Here is a 20,602-nt window from a genome sequence, read left to right as displayed (position 1 = left end):
AAAAAAATATAAACATCAGGAACTGTGAATAAGTTAGGAAGAAATAAAAAAAAAGTTATTAAAATTTGTCGATTCACCAGTGATAAAAGAGGAAAAAAAACATCAAATCTAGTTTGATTTTTACAAAAACTTTTTCTCGATAGATTTTTTTTCTTTACATTTTCTTTGTGTTAATTGGTGACTTTTAATTTCTAGACCATTTTACTTCCTTTTTGAAAAAAGCTTTCGAAACTACATATTAAGGATGATTTTTTTGAAGGGGAACTACAGAAATACAAATGGGAAGTCGGAATTTGAGTTCTAAAAAACAGAAAGAAACTTAATTACCTCAGTTATAAAAATCAGGTTACTCTCTGTTTTTATACTTTTATTTTCCTTAATTATTTCGAAATTCATCCGAAATGGTAATTCCCGGAACAAATGTTTTTTATTCAATTAAAAAAGAAATTACAAAAATGTTTCTGTAAGTTTTTTTTTTTTTTTTTTGTTAAATTTATGCCTGGTTGTAATAAATACTATCAAGTTGTTTTCCTTGCAAAATAATTCATTATTAGAAACACTCTCAGTTACAAAACTCTTCTTTTTGAAGATTCACAAATCTTTGAGTTGTATTTTGTAATTTTTTACTATAATTTCTTCACGAAATCACGTGATTCTCAATGAAATGGTAAATCTCAAACGCTTGACGTAATTGATATTACTTCGTGTGTATACTGGGACCTCTTAGGGCACTTTTCCATCTTTATTATTTCATCTTCATTCAAAATCATTTGCATTGTGTGACAAGGGTTTGGAGGTATAGCGAGGATTGATAAGCAGGTTTTCCGGCTTTAAATCCCGGCTGATAATGAATATTCTTTCAATCACATTTTTCTTTTCGCACTTCCTTATGACGTTTGTTAATTGATGTGTTACGTCCAAATAATTTTGTCGAAATTCGAATCCTCCAATAAGAAAAGATTGTAAATTCCTCATTTTTACGCTCGGAGCATCTCCCGGTAAAAGATTTCGCCAAAAATGGAGAAAATTTTATGATTGAGCATCCACTTATTACAGTAGAATTTAGAATAAATATTTTAAAAACATTGCAAATTCTTCAATTTCCAAATATTTTAAAACAAATCGAAATGCAGATAAATTATGCTTCTACACACAAAAAAAAAAAAAAATGCTGTTTGAAATCTGTCGATGATTCGCCTTTTCTTGTTTGTTGCTTAGTTTCGATAGGAATATTTACTTCAAAATCGAATCCAGTAAAAGCAATTGCATATTTTTATATGATTTTGCTACATTTTGTGTTTTTAGATTCAAGCATTTTGGCAATAACATCTGCAATTGAAAGTGATTCGGATATCAGAGTAACTTTCAGCGTTGTTTCTAGATTCAATTTTCAACTTTTAGCTTATCATTCTCTGAAAAGAGAAAAGAAAGACATCCTTCTTCTTTTGAATATCATTAAAAAATTGAAAACATCAAGTGAAGGATTAAAGAAAACGAGAGGAGTGGATTTATTGGTTTGTTCAGTTATTATAGTTCCGATTATATTTTATACTGTATTTCTAATAATAATGAAGAATGAATACGTGGATATTTACTCTTATTACTATACGCATAACCTTAAAATCGACAACGAAATCTTATCAAAATTAAGCGTTATTGTGCACCCTTATGTGGTATATGCTTTTCCAATGGTTGGCTTCGGAATAATATTATCAGTTTTTATAAATTTCTGTCATTTCGCCACGTTTTTGCAAAGAGAATATTTATCAGATTTTAAAAAATCACTCAATTCCCAAGATTTTCTTACACGGCAAAACCAATATGAACTAACTGAAAGGTATGCTGACATAATCCACTTCTTAAAAAAAATGCAAGAAACCTTTTCTCACAGTTCTTTCTACATGTGCGCCAGTTGTATTTGCTCCCTGTTTTTGCCGTTTGCTTCATTTCTTGCTAGCCCATACCCAGAGTTGTTAACACATGTAATAGTTTTAGTTAATTTTGTTTTTTTCTACGTGTGTTACACCGCTTCCTTAATTGTAATCTACATGTGTGCTGGCGAAATTCCGATTCAAATGCAGAATGTCAGAGACGCATTTCACGCTGAATACATGAAGCTTAATGTAAAGTATAATTCTAATGCATTACTTTTAAAAGAATTCCATTTTAAAGAACTTGTTGATTTGCATAAAATAACATTGTCAGGCTCTTCTGTTTTATTTTACACAAAAGCAAATCTTTTTGCTCTGTTTAGTGCTTTTATATCGTTTGGTATTATCATAGTAAGCTTAGAAAAATAACACGAGCTTTTCAATTCTTTTAACTCTTGTCATAATCATAGTTAGTTTTTAAGAGAATAACACATATTTTATGTATATAAAACCATGCATCGACTCGGGATTAGCATCACTCAACCTATCGTAAGAAAATAAGTAGGATAAAAACACCACATCTTTCTATCTGGAGGACATTTAATTCTCCCCCTAAATTCACTCTCATTTCTCTCAAAGAAAGGAGAAGAGTACAGAAAAGGGTAGCTGAATTGTCAGGTAACATCTATGGCGAAAGTTTTTTGTCTGAAAATATCTAAATATTGATTTGGGTTTTTTTACTTCATGTATTACATTGTAATTTACACTTCATGTAACTAAAATTGCTCACAGTGCATATAATCACGTTCTTCATTTACTTTTCCCTGTTGTAGTTTGATTCACTTACTTAATTGTTTTCTGTTCGTTTGTATGCTGGCAACACATAATTTCAGGCGCATTTGATGGATTCATTGCAAAACCAATTTGTTGAAAAAAAGCACATTTTTAATAATATATTTGTAGGTATTTATTTTGTCACTACCATATAATTATTTGCACGAGAACTACAGTTTTCGATTTAAAGATATATTTAGTCTAAGCAACACTAAAAATGATGGCGCTAAAATTTACATCAATTATATATCAATTATATTCCAATTAATTATACACCAAAGTTTTTACTATGTACTTCACTGTAAAGTTGCTTTTAAATTACGTTAGAAATTTTCTTCAAAACAAAATTAATCTTATTAAATCAATAATATTTTGTTTTATCTGAGCCGGTTTTTATTTCACTCATTTAAAAAAATAGCTTATACAATTTCTTATATTAGTATCAAAATAAATACCGACCAATCAATGATTAATTTCCTAAACTAATATCTATACACATGTGTATTTTTAAGTTCCTTGTCAAAAATAAAGCAAAAAAAAAAAAAAAAAAAGCATCAGAGACTTTAAGTTAGAAAGAAACAAAGAAACGTTATTAAAATCTGTCGAATCACTAGTGATAAAAGCGGAATAAAAACATCAAATCTAGTTTGATTGTTGGAAAAACTTAGTAGTGTTTCTAATTTCAAACCCTCTGGGTTTTCGTTCTGGATATCAAACTTTCAGTCTTATTCTAGTCAATGATTCGATGCAATTCAGTTTTTTTGTTCAATTGATTTGTTTTATTTTTCTTTATATTTTCTTTGTATTAATTTAAAACTTATAATGTCTGTATCTTTCTACTTCATTTTCAAAAAAAGCTTTTACGAATACATATTGTGTTTAGCTTTTATATGGAGAACTACAGAAATACAAAGGGACATCTGAATTTGAGTTATAAAATCTGATTGAAACTTAATTACCTCAGTAATTAAATCAGGCTACTCTCTGTTTTTTACTCTCATTTTCCTTAATTATTTAGAAATTCATCCTAAAAGCTAATTCACAGAATAAATGCTTGTTATTCCACTAAAAAAAGTTTTTTTGCAACCATCAGGTATAAATTTTAAAACAATTTCCAAGAAACCACCAACTTGATCAATTTTAAGTTTAACAATTAATGTTTAAAACCTTGAGAATAAGCTTCTTTTGCTTATGAAATAATTTTCGAGTTCTTCAGAAGGATCGACAAAGTATTAAGTAATACCTTTTTATAATTTATTCCGAAGATAATTTTTTAAAAAGGGTTTGAATTATTGAATGTGCATTTAATTTCCCTTTCATTTGTTATGAAAAACATTAGGAAGCTCAGTTAAGAAATTTTTCTAAAGATACATGAACGACAATTATGTTGATTAAAAAAGTACAATGCAATTTTGCTTCAAAAGTGAGCACGCAGTTTGAATCTTAAAATCACGCGATCCATTTAAGACCATTTAAATTATATTAACATATTATTTTGATACATTACTTTGTATATAAATACTATCAAGTGGTTTTCCTTGCAAAATAATTTATTATTAAAACACTCTCAATAACAGAACTCTCCTATTTGAAGATTTACAAATCTTTTAGTTGTATTTTGTAATTTCTGTCTGTAATTTCTTCACGAAATCGCAAGATTTTTGATGAAGCGATAAATATCAAATGCTTGACAAAATTGATAGTCATTCGTGTGTATACTGGGATCACTTCGGTCATTTTTCTTTTATCTTAATTAGTTCATCTTCTTTCAAAATTGTTTGCATCGTGTGATAAGGGGTTGGAGGTATAACGAGGTTTGACGAGCAGGTTATCCGACTTTAAATCCCGGCTGATACTGAGTACTCGTTCAATCACATTTTTCATTTCGTACTTCCTTTGTTAATTGATGTGTTACGTCTAAATAATTTTTTTCGAAAATCGTATCCTCCAATAAGAAAATATTGTTAATACTTCAATTTTACACTCGGAGCATTTTCTGGGAAAACATTTCGTCAAAAGCGGAGAAAATTATCTGACTGAGTATCCATTTATTACAGTGATATTTGGTATAAATATTTTTATAAAATTATAAATTTTTGAATTTCACGCTCGGAGCTTCCTTAGGGAATTGATTTCGTCAAAAGTGAAGAAAATTTCCCGATTGAGTTTCCTCTTTTTACAGTGAAATTTAGAAAAAATACTTTAAAACAAATCGAAATGCAGAAAAATTATGTTTCTACACACAAGAAAAAAGGCTGTTCAAAATCTGTTGGTGATTCACCTTTTCTTGCATATTGCTTAGTTACGATAGGTATACTTACTTCAAAATCGAAGTCAGTAAAAGCAATTGCATATTTTAATATGATTTTGCTACATTGTGTGTTTTTAGATTCAAATATTTTGGTAATAAAATCTTTAGTTGAAAACGTTATGGATGTCAGAGTAGCTTTTAGCGTTACTTCTGGATTCATTTTTCAACTTTTAGCTTATCACTCTTTGAAACGAGAAAAGAAAAATATCCTTCTTCTTTTGAGCATCATTAAAAAATTTGAAAAGTTAAAAATGTCAAGTGAAGGATTAAAGAAATCGAGAGGAGTGGATTTATTGGTTTGTTCAGTTATTATAGTTCCGATTCTATTTTATACTGTATTTCTTATAATAATGAAAAAGGAATACGCGGATGTTGTCTCTTATAACTATATGCATAAACTTAAAATCGATAGCGAAATCCTATCAAAATTCTGCCTTGTTGTCAACCTGTATGTACTATGCGCTTTTCCAATGGTTGAATTTGGAATAATGTTAACAATTTTTATAAAGTTCTGCCATTCCGCTACGTCCTTGCAAAGAGAATACTTAACAGAATTTGAAAAATCACTCAAATCTCAAGATTTTCTTACGCGACAAAACCAATATGAACTGACTGAAAGATATGCTGACATAATTCACTTCTTAAAAAAAATACAAAAAACCTTTTCTCACAGTTCTTTCTACATGTGCGCCAGCTGTATTTGCTACATGTTTATGTCGTTTGCTTCATTTCTTGCTAGTACAGATTCAGAGTTTCTAACACATGTAATATTTCTTCTTGAGTTTGTATTTTATTTCATGTATTACACCGCTTCCTTAATTATAATCTACATGTGTGCTGATGAGATTCCGATTCAAATGCAGAATGTCAGAGACGCATTTTACGCTGAATACATGAAGCTTCGTGCAAAGTCTAATTCTAAGGCATTGTTTTTAAGAAGTAGTGGAAAATTGGGGCTCAAGTCGCAGTCATTGACCCCGAGTCGATGTGGCAGTATACTCATGGGGCTCATGTCGCAGTCATTGACCCCGAGTCGATGTGGCAGTATACTCATGGGGCTCCTGTCGCACTTGGAAAATTTTTCTGAAATGGAGGGAGATTGCGAGATCCCCTCTTTAGATAAGGTTATATCAAAAGGATGATTTTTATTATCTCTTTTTTCGAAAGTGAAAGAATTATTTTGATTTTCGGGACTTAGAAATTTTTCGCAAACTAGTATTATTTTTCAATTCGTTCTTAACTTTTTTTTTTTTTTTTTTTATTATTTTTTTTTTTGAAATTATTCAATTATTATTTATTTATTTATTTCATCATAATTTCCACTTTATTCAGGAAATCATTTCTATGACTTAAATTTTTTTTCTATTTGAAATTTAGTTTATTATTTTCAAAAATTTTAATGTAATGTATCCGATCATCTTTTTCATTTTATCAACCGGTGGTTTGAGGAAAACTATCATTCTAGAGAAGATTGATTGATTGTATTTCTTGTGTTCAAATAATGTGTTTGGAAACAATAAGTCCGATAAAACTTAAGAATTTTTCACTGATATACAATGCATTAACATTTTTCTTAAAATTCTTATGCTTAAGGAAGCTTTTAAGAAAAGAAAAAAAAAACGATAAAGCATTCTTGTCTTTAACCGAAGGTTAAAATGTTTTGTAAACATATAGAAACACACCATAAATGGAAATTTTGATAAGGGTAGCTTGTTTTTTCGATCACATGTGTGCTAAAACGGCTCTGATTGGACAAAAATTACTTGAAAAGTGATATAGTTCAGTAGATATTCTCTAGTTTTCGAAAAGTTCTTTCTTGATACGATACTGCTTCATTCTATTCAACCATGAAACGTTCTTTGGCTGTAATGGAGGAGAGTGTAGACATACCTGTCCCTACACCATCTACTTTCGCGGAAAATGTTATAGTTCTACCGAATCATCACTACCATCTTGGTGGTTTAAACTACGTTGCTGTTACATTTTTCTCTGGTAGTATACTGATACATCTTCGGGAATATCTCCAAGGTGAAAATGGAAATCTCATTCCAACGAGGAAGGGTACAACTCTAACTCCTTCGCTCTGGCTATCCATTGTGAAAAAATCTGATACCTTTAAGGAATCTGCTTTAGCTGGAGAAGTGGTCATTGTAAATGATAGTCTCTTAATTGCGAAGGCGAATTTCGACATCGGAACCCATGTAACCTTCCAGAGGTATTATAAGAAAAAAAACTTTAGTAGACAATTTTGTGACTCAATGTGTTCACTATCAGAAGATGAATTTGTGAAACTAATGTGTGACAGAGACTTGCAAAGGAAAATATCATCTAGTGTAATTAATGAATTATATTCCCATGTCTTCCCTCAGACAGTGCTCAGAGAGGTAAAAAATCACCCTGCTGACTCTCCCCCTCCTCAAATCGAACAGAGTGATGTTGACTTGTTGTTATCAACTTCCCTAATTGAACTATTGAAAACAAGCTTAGAAGAGAATGTACCAAGTGCATTTAAGTGTACAGGTTGTGAGGAGAACTACGAGAACCAACTGGGGCATGAATGCCTCACCTTCAACTATGAACAAAAAATTTGGCAGTGTGGTGAAATAGCCATACTCGACATCAATATGGAACAATTATCTCAGAACTTTGTGGAGATGAATAAACATATTGTGAATTACATTAATGCTGACTTTTTTTCAAAATTGAATGCAACTATGTTAATGCGTAGTGTGAAAGATTTGTTTATAGCGTCAGATCCCCTTCCATTGAGAATGTTTTGATTTTATTGTGGTTTTTTTTCTGTTCCGTTATCTTCTGTAATAATCTTCTTTAGTGTATATTTTTTTTTTCAACTTTATTTTGTTTAAGTGTAAATTTTCTTAATCTTATTTAAGTTTTGTTTATGCATTTATGTTTTCTTAATCTAATCCCTTCTTGTTTTCTCTATACTAACGTATATATTTAATGATGAATTTTTTAAAAAGAAAATAAATATGTTTTCTATTTTTAATTCGTTATCATTTTTATTATACACTTTCAGAAGGTAACACTTCATTTATCTGTCTCTCAGAATGCATTTGAATGACTTATACAATGATCCCGCGCTACCTGCGAGTTTCGGAGGGGTAGAGGCTTTGTACCGATCGATGAAAGGAAAAGTTAATCGTAAGGAGATAAAGAAATGGTTAGCATCACAAAACTCTTATACTCTTCACAAAAATGTAAGAATAAATTTTAAGCGGAATAGGGTGATGGTTAGTGGAATGAATATTCAGTTTCAAGCTGACATAGCAGATTTGAAGGGGGTAATGAGTTTTAACGATGGTTATCGCTACATTTTAACATGTATTGATGTCTTTTCGAAGTATGCATGGGCTTTCCCATTGAAACAAAAAAATAGTGCAAGTATCATTTCTTCATTTGAAAAAATATTTAAAGAAAGGAAACCTTTAAAGTTACAAACAGATCAAGGGAAAGAGTTTCTTAATAAAAAGTTTCAATCGTATTTAAAAGAAGAAGGAGTACGTTTTTTCACTTCATTTAATCAAACTAAAAGTTCTATTGTTGAGAGATTTAACCGCACCTTAAAAAGTAAGCTCTGGAAATATTTCACCGCTAAAAATACTTTTAAATTTATCGATGTGTTAGACAATGTAATGAAAAGTTATAATAACACTTATCATCGTAGTATTAAAATGGAGCCAGCTAAAGTTACGAAGGAAAATGAATCACAAGTTTTCGATAATTTGTACAAAAATATATCTCTACGTGAAAGAAATACATGTGCATTTAAAATTGGGGATGCTGTACGCATAGCTAAAACTAAAATGACTTTTGAGAAAGGATATGAAAATAACTGGTCTGAAGAAATATTCACCGTGACCCATTGTATCCCTAGAATACCTCCAGTGTATAAAATAAAAGATTTGTTGGATGAAGAAATTAAAGGAACGTTTTACAAGCAAGAATTACAAAGAGTTGTTGTTCCTGAAACATTTCCAGTAGAAAAAATTTTAAAAAAACGATTTCATAGAAATAAGTTGCAATATTTAGTTAAATTCAAAGGATACCCTGAAAAATTTAATGCATGGCTTTCTTCTAATAATTTATTCTCCCTATAAAAATGCAATGATTCTACATTTGCTTTTCATTATTCAAGATGAGTTTCTACGTAACACTTCCGAGTGATGCCTCCATGGGCATTTTCCCCGACAATACTATGTCTCACTTTTTAACAAAACTTCCTAAACGACTCGAGTTATTAGGTGAATGGGAAGTGGGTTTAGTGGAAGTAATTTATCCGAGAATGTGGAATAATATAACTGTCGGTGGAAATTCGTATGAATACGATTTAGGGAATGGTGTGAAAAAAATAAATTCCATTCCAAATGGTTTTTATGAATCGGTGAATGAAATTATCACTCAGTTTGAAAAAAATATAAAGATACAATTAGGCTTCAATAAATTCTCGAAGAAAGTAAAAGTGCAATTATCAAACGGCGCCACACTTACCTTATCAGGAGGATTAGCCGAAAGTTTAGGTTTTCCGCCTAACGAGATAATCGGAGAAAATGTTATCCCCCCAGGTACGTTATCCATAGAAAGTCCATTCGTAGCTGATCCCAATGTTGATTTACACTTATTATACATATATACAGATATCATTCAACCTGAAATGGTGGGGGGCGTAGTGGCCCCCCTTTTACGAATTTTAACAGTGAAAGGTAGAGATGGAGAAATGGTTCACGCTCAATTCGAAAGACCACACTATTTACCTCTTTCTAGAAAAAACATTGAGACAATAGAAATACTTATAAGGACACACAGTGGTCGTTTAGTATCATTTGAACGAGGGAAGTTGATAGTGAAGCTTCATTTTCGCTTGAAAAATTTGTAAGACAAAATAAATTATTCATTAGAAAAAGAGAAAAAAAGAGAGAGAGAGAGCGAAACATGTATCAAAACTATCATTGTTGCATGAAATCTTTCGAAGATTATTACTCGAATCAAGCGGGAAATGGATTATCCTATTACAAAGGAATACCCCTTCAAAGGGGGAGTGGCCTAGGCGGAATTTTTAAAAGTATGTTTCGAATGGTTTTACCTTTATTCAAATCCGGGGCAAAAGCAGTGGGAAGGCAGGCTCTCAAATCCGGAGTTGATATTGCAAACGATTATATTCAAGGAAAAGATTTAAAAACTGCGTCAAAACAACGTATGAAGGAGGCGACTAAAATTCTTACGAATAAAGCTGCGGATAAAGTTAAAACTATGGTGGGAGGACATAAAAGGAAACGTACAGCTAGAAAATCAGTTATTAGTAAAAAGTATCGCAAAGTGTGCACACCTGATATTTTCACCAAACATGGCTTTGATAAGAAATGATTCTCCACCCTCAGTTAAATCTGAACTCGATTTGTTTCTCATGCCTCCCACTCAAACCGCCATAGAAAAGGGACAATGGTCAGAGTATTACCCCATATCCAGTATTCGTGACGGACTTCCCATCGAATTTAATATATCCGGGACTTCAGAGGAATATTTTGATTTGAGTGCAACGCAGTTATATGTTAAAGTAAAAATTTTAAAAGACAATGTTCCTTTACCTGAGAATGCGAAAACTTCTACCTGTAATTTATTTTTTCATTCTCTTTTTTCTCAAATCGACGTTGCGTTAAACGATCGTACCATAACCTCTTCAAATAATACTTATGCGTATAGATCTTACATTGAAACATTATTGAATTACGGCTCCGACTATAAAAAAAGTTTTTTAACTTCCGAATGTTTTTACAAAGATACCGCCGGACATCTCGATGAAAATGATCCCTTTAAGGAAAACGTTGGATTGAAAAAACGTGCTACAATGATTGCGAAGGGAAATGCATTGGAAATGATTGGAAATTTACATTGTGATATTTTCTATCAAGACCGCTTGTTATTAAATATGGTTGATCTGAAAGTGAAGCTTGTAAGGAACAAACCAGAATTTTGTCTCATATCCCCCGAAAAGGGAAATTATCAAATAGTAATTGAACACGCATCATTGTTTGTACGCAAAGTGAAAGTGAGTCCGGGAGTGTTGATTGGTCACGCAAAAGCTTTGGAAAAAACATCAGCTAAATATCCACTAGATAGAGTATTATGTAAAATGTACTCTATTCCGACAGGATCATTCTCCTTTTCTCAGGACAATGTCTTTTTGGGTCAGCTACCAAAGAGATTAATTTTAACATGCATTGATAACGATGCGTTCAATGGTAGTTATACTACTAATCCTTTTCATTTTAAACATAACGATGTAAATTTCGTCGGTGTGTATGTGGATGGTAATCCAGTTTGTTACAAACCCTTAACTCCAAATTATGAAAATGGACAATACATTCGCTCTTACAATAGTTTACTGTTAGGAAGTGAGAAATTAGCGAGCAATAAGGGGATTTATATAAACAGAGATGAATTTTCTAAGGGGTATACGTTATATGCTTTCGATTTAACCCCAGATTTATGTGATGGAGGTTACCTCAACTTAATTCGTCAAGGGAATTTAAGAATTGAACTCAAGTTTTCCAAGCCTCTACCCAAGACAATTTCGCTGCTCGTTTACGCAGAATTTCAAAACGTGATCGAAATAACAAAATCTAGAAGTGTTTTATGTGATTTTTCGGTATGAACACTCTACAAATTGAAGATATATTAAAGAAGGATACGTTCACCCGAAAAATATTCGCAGGTGTTTTTCCGAGCGATAAAATCCCGAAACGGATAAATAAATTTCCTTCAGCATTTATCGTGAATACGGACATTCACACCAAACCGGGAAGTCACTGGTTAGCTTTTTATGTAGATTCACCCAACACTGTTGAATTTTTCGATTCCTACGGTAATTCACCGAAATTTTTCAACACTTACATTCGTAACTATTTTAAAAAATATAAATTTGTTACTTATAATGACATTCCTCTTCAAAGTGCTTCCACTGCTGTCTGTGGACAATATTGTATTTATTACTTGTATTTCCGTTGTAGAAATCGTACAATGAAATGTATTCTCAATTCGTTTGAATTAAAATCTATGCAAAATGATAAACGTGTTTATAATTTTGTAAAGAAAAAACTTTCTTGTGAACATGTACCATTTTTAATTTAGCAATAAAGTGAGTCGTATATAAATAAGTGTGATGTGTGTTTATTCCTTTCATTTATAATCATGCAACCATTAAGATCACCTTTTACTTCCTTAATTTGTGGTCCTACCTCCTGTGGAAAGACCCATTTTTTGAAGAATTTTTTAAAATTTCACACAGAATTAATCTATCCAAAAATTGATAGAATTATTTGGTTTTATGGGATATACCAAGATTTGTATGATGAAATTCCAAACGTCACTTTCGTGGAAGGGTTACCCGAAAATTTTAATAGTTACGCGGGTAAAAATTCTTTATTTATTTTAGATGATTTAATGTCTGAGTGCGGAGACAATAAACGAATCACTCACTTGTATACTCGGGGATCTCATCACATGAATATATCTGTTATCACAGTGAGTCAGAATATTTTTCACAAAGGAAAAGAATTTAGAGAAATATCTTTAAACTCTCATTACTTATTTCTATTTAAATCGAGGCGAGATGTGACCCAGATATCTCATCTAGGAAGGCAATTATATCCCAGAAATGTGAAATTTTTTCTCGAGGTATTCGAAGATGCTACTAAAAAACCTTACAGCTACTTAATGGTGGATTTAAGACCCGAAACAGAGGAAAATTTACGCTTGAGAGCTAAAATATTACCAGGTGAAGAAACGTGTGTATATCAGCTGAAATAAAGGAAACTTCTCCCGATAACGCTTCATCATTTGATATCATGGGTGCTTCGAAGGAGGATGTGCAAAGACTTCGACTGATATTAATTTGCCCCAAAAAGTCATTAAAATCACTGTTGAAAAAACTACCGAAAACAACTATAAAATGCATTTCCGAATGTTGTTTAAACACAATAAAAGGGAACATACCCATCTCTTCACACCAGAAAAGAAAGTTATCTCGTCATAAGCATACATTGAGAAAACTCTCCGACAAAAAAATATCTTTGAAAACAAAGCGAAACCTCATACTTCAGAAAGGAGGATTTCTATATACACTCTTACCTGCGGCACTCGGAGTTTTAACGTCTCTGTTAAATAAATAAATATGGAATATGCAAAAAAAATGATTTTAGTCCCCGAGCACATTGTTTCTCGCCACGTTCCCTCAGATGAAAAACTGAGCGAATTAGATCGTGAAATGAAGGAAATATTACTATCTCAAATGGACGATGATGCGAAAATTAAAATGTATAATCAAGTATTGTTAAAGAGAATAAAAATAGATTTAGTAAATTCACCTCTTGAGAATCAAGAGACTCCCCCCGAAGACCCGTTGGAAACAGAAACGGAAAGGAAATTAGAACCTGAAAATTACATTGAAAGTTTAATGTTGTCATCCGTCCCGAAGCAGTTTACACAGGCTACAAAAAACATTCTCGAATTTTTAAAGAAAAACAATGAAATCGTATCTTGGACTCCACGAGGAGAGCTCTTACACAAAGGAAAAATTATTGAAAATTCTAACATCGTAGATTTAATCAACAGCATGATGAGGAGAAAAAAGAGTGATACTTTTATTACAGGCCAAGAAGAATTTCGCGAAATTCTCAAAGATGTGAATTTACCTCAAACATTTATAAAAAATGAATCCTTTAACTTACGAAAAGTTAATTCGCCTGTATCCAAAATGAAAAAAACTAGAAACAAACCATACCAATGGTTGAAAATATGATTGTAATATTATGTACGTATAAAAATAAAGTAATACTAATAAAAGAGTGTGCATACAGTTGTGTTTTTATTTCCTATTATTTTAATTTCATGAATATGTGATAATTTAATCAGCGTTCGCGGCGCGGCGGCTTTCGCGGGCGTGCGCGGCGGCTCTCGCGGGTGTGCGCGGCGGCTCACGCGGGCGGGCGCGTCTACTCTCGCGGGCGGGCGCGTCTACTCTCGCGGGCGGGCGCGGTGGTGACCCCCTCCCCACGTAGGGGAAAAACAGGTTGTTATGACGTCATTTCGCTCAATTACCGAAATTTTAATCATGTGACGAATAATAATTGCAAACACGTCATAAGATAGATAATTCCTTTAACTACTGTGCGTTCTCACATCACTTACACAGAATCAATCATGAATTTCGATAGTAGAGTCATCTCTTTATGTTGCTTCATTTTGATAAACGTAATACTTTTCACTGTAAATCTTTTAAACTCACACAATGTAGTAGACTTATGTCGAAGTGATGGAATTGCGATATCGGATAACGTCTCTTTTTCCATTTGCAACGATACCTTCGATTTAAAGTATAATGGTCAAAGAAAAATAAGCATTATGTCCGCGTTTCAGATAATGAACGAGACAGAAAGAGTAGAAAATGAGGGACGACGAAACATATCAGAAGATGGTAAGTAACGTTGAGTGTAAAAAGGGAGGATAAGAAATTATCGTTAAAGGAAAGAATGGACCTTTTAACATTTTTTCGTGAGATTGAAAAGAATCTCCCCACTGAAAGTAAATCCTAGAGGTATTTTGTGATAAAAAAAAAGAAAAATAAGGAAAAAAAACTTTTAATGTATCAGTGAGAATATCTCAAACATTTTAAAAGTATAGTGGGTTTTTATATTTTATCTAACGACAATGAGACTTAAAACATCTCTTTCGGAGTCAACACAAAGAAAGAGAAATTACTAGCTTTGGAATATCGATGATGAGTTGATATTTTTTACAAGGGGAATAGTTTTCAATTCATCTGAAAATAGTGTTTACAAGTGTCTGCTGCAAGTGGAGCCGACCCCCCTTTTTCTATATCTCGTCTTTTGTTTTGAATGCGAACTTCGATGATTATTTTCTCTATATAAGAGGTTTGCTTTATCGAAGAAAAGTATCAGTTCTTACCGGACTATTCTCCCGTCCACATCTGGACCATGGATATTTCTATGATAGACGAAGAAGCTGATGAAGCGATTCGAGCAGTTCCCGAAGTAAGTAAACATTGTTTTCCAAACTTTTCATGTACTACTTTATTGGTTAGAACATAATCATTTCTATTTAAAGGCTGTCATTTTTTTAAAAATATTTTTTATATCTATAATCCATTTTATATTATTTCAATTCATTTATATTTAATTTTAAAGTGGGTGTGAGCATTTAGGTTCCGACTTTGAATGAAGTAAAAAATGTGAAATTAAATGTAAAAGTTTCTCTTTTCTAAACTTCCTCTGCAAATTTTTCTTCTGTATTTTGATACATTTCTTGGTTGCAGTTATTTTACTCAAAAGTATCTACTTTCTTGTAATTTATTTTCAATATCTTAGTTTCATTTATTTCAATATTTATTTTACATCATTTTAGAAGTAGGTGTAATAACTAAAAAAAAAAAAAGAAAAATAATAAAAATTTTTTTTTTTAACTGAAATGAATTAAAAAATAAACGAATAAACAATAAGTAAAATAAAAATAAATAAAATAAAAATAAATAAACAAGGAATAATTAATTTTTCCTTTCTTCAAGTTTGTGATAGTTCTGTGTTTATATTATCATTATATTAATCCTGTATTTATTTATTTATTTTGAAAGGAAGTACTACAAAAGTTAGACGATGGCAGTGGAAGAGCAAGGAAGAAGAGATCCAACAGTCGTGAATGCTCACCCATGAGGGGATATGGAAGAAAGAAAGTGAGAAAAATATCCACTGACGATGAGATGGATGATCCCACCGAAGTCATCGAGGATGCGATGGACGATCCTGCTGCTGATGAGTTAATCAGAAACTTTTTAGATGATCCGAGCAGAATGGAATATAATACCACTGACCCGGGACCCAGCGTACGTAAGTTCATTCTTACTATACTTCATAAATACTCGCTATGCTTTTCCTTCTTTTTATAAAAATATTTAATTATATTTAATATAAAGTATCTTATTAGAGGGTATTTACTTATTTCTTAAACGAGGATTAGAAAATTGATTGTACTCGAAAATAAAATGGAAAAAAAATAAATAAATAAATGATTAAATGACTTTGATTATTACTTATATTTCAGGAAATAAAATGAGCATAAAGGAATAATATTTCACAGTAAAATTTAAAATTTATACTTAAATAACACTATTTTTATACCCATTGAAATGTATGAAAAAGTAAGAGAGGGAGAGAATAAATTATCTTATTATTAATTTTTACCGTTTTTAAATACTTTTTAAACTTATTTTAAGTGTAAATGATTCATGATTAGTTTAACTTATTCCATTACTCTTTTACAGACATCTAACGTCACCCAGAGATTGACAGCAGAACATCCCCACGAAAGACAGGCGATAGATGGAGGATTCCGGAGCCACACCCTCTTCACCAGTAAGAATAATGACTTACTTTTATTCTTAGAGGATTTAAAGTGCGAACTTTTCAGTACGTTACGAAAATACATCGCATTGTCGCCAATCAAATGGTATCTTTGTGTAAAAGCACTCTTCTCGAGAACTGGGCAGGGAGGTGAGCGAGAATTAGCCACCTCATTCTTCAGGAGTTGTAATGAAATTTCTTTAAACAGTGACACTTTAGAAGAACAGGTGAATTGTGCTTATTCAAAAATAATTTCTTCTTTTGATGAATTCATTGATAGGGGAAGTGGGTGGGTGTTAGAGGAGGTAAATTATTTGGAAATTAACACTGCGCATTATGTTCCTTTAAATGGTTCATCCTTTATCCCTCTCCCCTCTGAAATTGCTAAGAGAAGAGCCGTTTTAAATATTCGAAATTATGATGAGAAATGCTTTTTATGGTCAGTTTTGGCAAACCTCCACCCTTGCCCAGATAGAAAACAAGCTACCCGCGTTACTAAATATTTAGAATTTGAAAATGAATTAAATGTGGCAGGAATTTCTTTTCCAATGAAATTAACTCAAATTTCCAAATTTGAAAAATTGAATAATCTATCAATCAATGTTTTTGGACATGAAAAGGGAGATATTTTCCCATTGCATCTCTCAACAAATAGAACTGGTGTTAACCATTCCAATCTTTTACTGATATCTGAGGGAGAAACACGTCATTTTTGTCTAATTAAAAATATGAGCAGATTATTAACATATTTAACCTCACATAAGGGCACTGCCTTTTATTGCGATTATTGTCTTCACAGATTTTCTTCTCAAAAAATGCTTGACGATCATGTAAATTATTGTAAAAATCACAAAATGCAAAAAATAGATATGCCTACCGCAGGTGAAAATATTTTAAAATTTAAATCTACTCATATGATGCATAAAATTCCCTACGTTATATACGCGGATTTTGAATGCATACTTGTTGATGATTCAACGAATATAGGCTCTCACACCGAAGTAAATGCACGCCATGTCCCCTGCGGATATTCTTATGTTATAATTGATAGCGCAGGGAAATGTCTTAAGCCTCCAGTTGTGTATAACGGAGAAAATGCAGCTGAACGTTTTATTCACTCTTTATTAGGTGAAGAAAAAATGATTTTAGATTTGCTTTCTGTTAATAAGCCTATGCGTTTAACTTCTGAAGAGCAGGTGACTTTTTTAAACGAAACGCATTGTTTTATTTGTAAGGAACCATTAAACGAAGATAGAGTGAGGGATCACTGCCATATTACGTCAAAATATAGAGGTGCTGCACATTCTAAATGTAACTTGAATTATAAAATGATAAAAAAAATTCCGGTTATTTTTCACAACCTAAAAGGGTATGACTCCCACCATATTATCAAAACGTTAAGTAAAATAAAAAATAAAAAATTTTCTTGCATCGCTACAAACGCTGAAAAATTTATAAGTTTCTCGATAGGTTATCTCCAATTCTTAGATTCATTACAGTTTATGCCCGCTTCCCTTGATAAATTAGTAAACAACTTGAACGAGGATGAATTTCATATATTATCTTCACAATTTCCTCGCGAACAACAATCTCTCTTAAGACGTAAAGGAGTATACCCTTACGAGTATTTTAATAGCATGACGAAATTTGATGAAACGAAGTTACCCCCTCGCGATAATTTTTATAATACCTTAAACGATGAGCACATCTCTGAATCCGATTATAATCATGCATGCAATGTTTTTCAAATTTTTAAAATGAGAACTTTAAAAGACTATCATAATCTTTATGTAAAGACGGATGTACTTCTCTTAGCTGATGTTTTCGAAAAATTTCGAACTTTGTGTCTATCGCACTATGAAATCGACCCATGCCATGTATACACTGCACCTGGTCTAGCGTGGGAGGCGTGTTTAAAGATGACAAAGGTAAAGTTAGAACTTTTAACAGACCCCACTATGCATTTATTTGTAGAAAGTGGTGTGAGAGGTGGAGTTTCTGTTATCTCGAACAGGCATTCAATCGCCAATAACAAGTTCATGAGTAGTGGATTTAACCCCACCCTTCCATCCTCATTCATTATGTACTACGATATGAACAATCAATACGGTTTCAGCATGGAGGCGCGTCTTCCACTGAAAAATTTTCATTGGCGAGAAAACTTAGAGCTGACCGCAGAGGATATATTAGCTATATCGGATGATAGTGAAGAGGGGTATATTTTAGAAGTGGATTTAAAATATCCGCAAGAGATCCATGATTTGCATAGTGATTTACCCGTTGCGCCACAAAAATTAAAAGTAACTTCAGATATGCTTTCTCCTTACTCTCAAAGAATCGCAAGCGAATTAAATGTGAAGAAAGCTTTTAATGTTTCAAAACTCATTCCAAATTTGAGCGATAAATGTAATTACGTTGTTCATTACAGAAATTTGAAATTATATCTAAAATTGGGCTTACAACTTACAAAAATTCACAAAATTTTATCTTTTAAACAAGAATCTTGGTTGAAACCATTTATCGCTTTTATACCGAGATGCGTAAAAAGGCAAACAATTCCTTCGATAAGGACTTTTGGAAACTAATGAACAATAGTGTCTTCGGAAAAACGATGGAAAATCTCCGAAATCGAACAAATGTTGATATAGTCACTGATAAAAAAAGGGCTTTAAAATTAATTGCGTCCCCCTCTTTTCATTCCTTCAATATTATTGATGAGAATTTAGTAATTGTCACGAGACATGTAACATCCCTAACACTCAATAGACCCATATACACTGGTTTCTCCGTCTTGGATATCAGTAAGACATTTATATACGACTTTCATTATGGGCATATAAAGAATAAATATGGATCGAGAGCAAAGTTATTGTTCACCGACACCGATTCACTTTGTTATGAGATTCAGACAGAAGATATCTTTCTTGACATGGCAGAAAACCTTGATTTATATGACACATCAGATTATCCCTCAGATCACTTCTTACATTCCAATAAAAATAAAAAAGTACTCGGTAAGATGAAGGACGAACTGAATTCAGTAATTGTTCGGGAATTTGTGGGACTACGCTCTAAAATGTATTCTTTGTTGAGTGAAAACGGGGAGAAAAATACTGCAAAGGGCGTAGTGAAAAGCGTAAGACAGAAGCAGTTAAAACATATTAACTATAAAAAATGCCTTTTCGAAAATTGTCGAGTGAGAGAAAAAATGACCACAATCCTATCCAAAAACCATGAACTATATTCAGTTACTACGAATAAATTAGCTCTTTGCCCTCTGGACGATAAAAGATATATTTTAGAAAATGGATGCGACACGCTAGCTTACGGTCATTACAAAATTAATAGTAGTTGATGTATTTACTCATTTATTTCATTCAATCTCTTTTTTTTCCCCTTTCTTTCTTTTCATAGAAGTAATGTATTTTACTACCTCCTCTCCCCACCACATTAATCTTTAATTTTGAAACTAATGGTAGTTAATTTATTTATGAAATCTATTGTTTATTTCATCTCGTCACGTTTTATTATTATTATTACTTTAAATTTTTGTAAGGAGTAATGTATTTACCACTCAAATGAAATATTTCTTCCATAATTAAACTTTGCAAGGAAAAAGGGGCAATTTCTGTTCTTCTAAAATGTCACTTCAAAGATTAATAATTTTTTATCTGCTTTTAATATCCATTTTTGTTGTACATAATGTAAAATTTTGTGAAATAATTTGTACATCATGAAATGAAATTATATTTTTGCGAGTGGATGTTCTGATCTGTACCTTTTCTCCTCAACATACAATTATTGTTGGCAACGAGGATTGATCTATTGTATAATAAATTTTTCATCATTAATTTATTGAATAAATATGTTTTTTTTTTTAAATTCTACATTTTTGTATTTATTATTTAACACTTTATTATAATACACATTTAAATTACTATTAATGAAAGTGAAAAAAAATTACAATGTTGTAAGGTGATAAAAAAAAAAAAAATAAATAAAAATAAAAACTTTTATTTGAGGGAGATGAAAGAAAAATCATAATATTCTTTAGGTGTAATACACAGAGTATTTTTTTAATTGATTTTAATTGATGATTAAATGTTTTTAATTGATGTAATTTTCAATAATCAATTCATTCATTAGATAATTCC

At 31.7% G+C, this 20,602-nt stretch overlaps 2 protein-coding genes across 3 annotated transcripts; both read left to right on the top strand.

Annotated features, from left to right (window-relative positions):
* The first annotated feature begins 10,441 nt into the window (after nucleotides 1-10,441).
* LOC147814548 (uncharacterized protein F54H12.2-like) lies at nucleotides 10,442-11,689 on the top strand. The gene has a single exon (XM_087156478.1). The coding sequence runs from the start codon at nucleotides 10,442-10,444 to the stop codon at nucleotides 11,687-11,689; it is 1,248 nt and encodes a 415-aa protein (XP_087012604.1).
* Nucleotides 11,690-14,892: 3,203 nt separating this feature from the next.
* On the top strand, nucleotides 14,893-20,335 carry LOC107456430 (uncharacterized). 2 transcript variants are annotated; one of them, XM_043057324.3, is made up of 3 exons: nucleotides 14,893-15,086; nucleotides 15,683-15,931; nucleotides 16,370-20,335. In XM_043057324.3, the coding sequence occupies exons 1-3, from the start codon at nucleotides 15,030-15,032 to the stop codon at nucleotides 19,031-19,033; spliced, it is 2,970 nt and encodes a 989-aa protein (XP_042913258.2). In that variant the 5' UTR covers nucleotides 14,893-15,029; the 3' UTR covers nucleotides 19,034-20,335. The 2 variants fall into 2 exon arrangements, with proteins under 2 accessions (XP_042913258.2, XP_087013023.1); XM_087156897.1 differs by having other exon boundaries at nucleotides 14,894-15,086; nucleotides 15,683-15,935; nucleotides 16,370-17,869.
* Nucleotides 20,336-20,602: the final 267 nt, after the last annotated feature.

This window comes from Parasteatoda tepidariorum, chromosome 2 (assembly GCF_982258835.1).
Source record: "Parasteatoda tepidariorum strain Cologne lab strain chromosome 2, Ptep-v5.0, whole genome shotgun sequence".
In the NCBI taxonomy this organism is placed as follows: Eukaryota; Metazoa; Arthropoda; class Arachnida; order Araneae; family Theridiidae; genus Parasteatoda; species Parasteatoda tepidariorum.
This window is presented reverse-complemented; position numbering and strand designations above follow the sequence as displayed.

Coding starts and splice junctions, on each gene's coding strand:
- LOC147814548 (XM_087156478.1), top strand. CDS start 10,442: ATGCCTCCCACTCAAACCGCCATAGAAAAGGGACAATGGTCAGAGTAT.
- LOC107456430 (XM_043057324.3), top strand. CDS start 15,030: ATGGATATTTCTATGATAGACGAAGAAGCTGATGAAGCGATTCGAGCA. Junction 15,087..15,682: donor CGATTCGAGCAGTTCCCGAA/GTAAGTAAACAT, acceptor TTATTTTGAAAG/GAAGTACTACAAAAGTTAGA. Junction 15,932..16,369: donor CCACTGACCCGGGACCCAGC/GTACGTAAGTTC, acceptor ACTCTTTTACAG/ACATCTAACGTCACCCAGAG.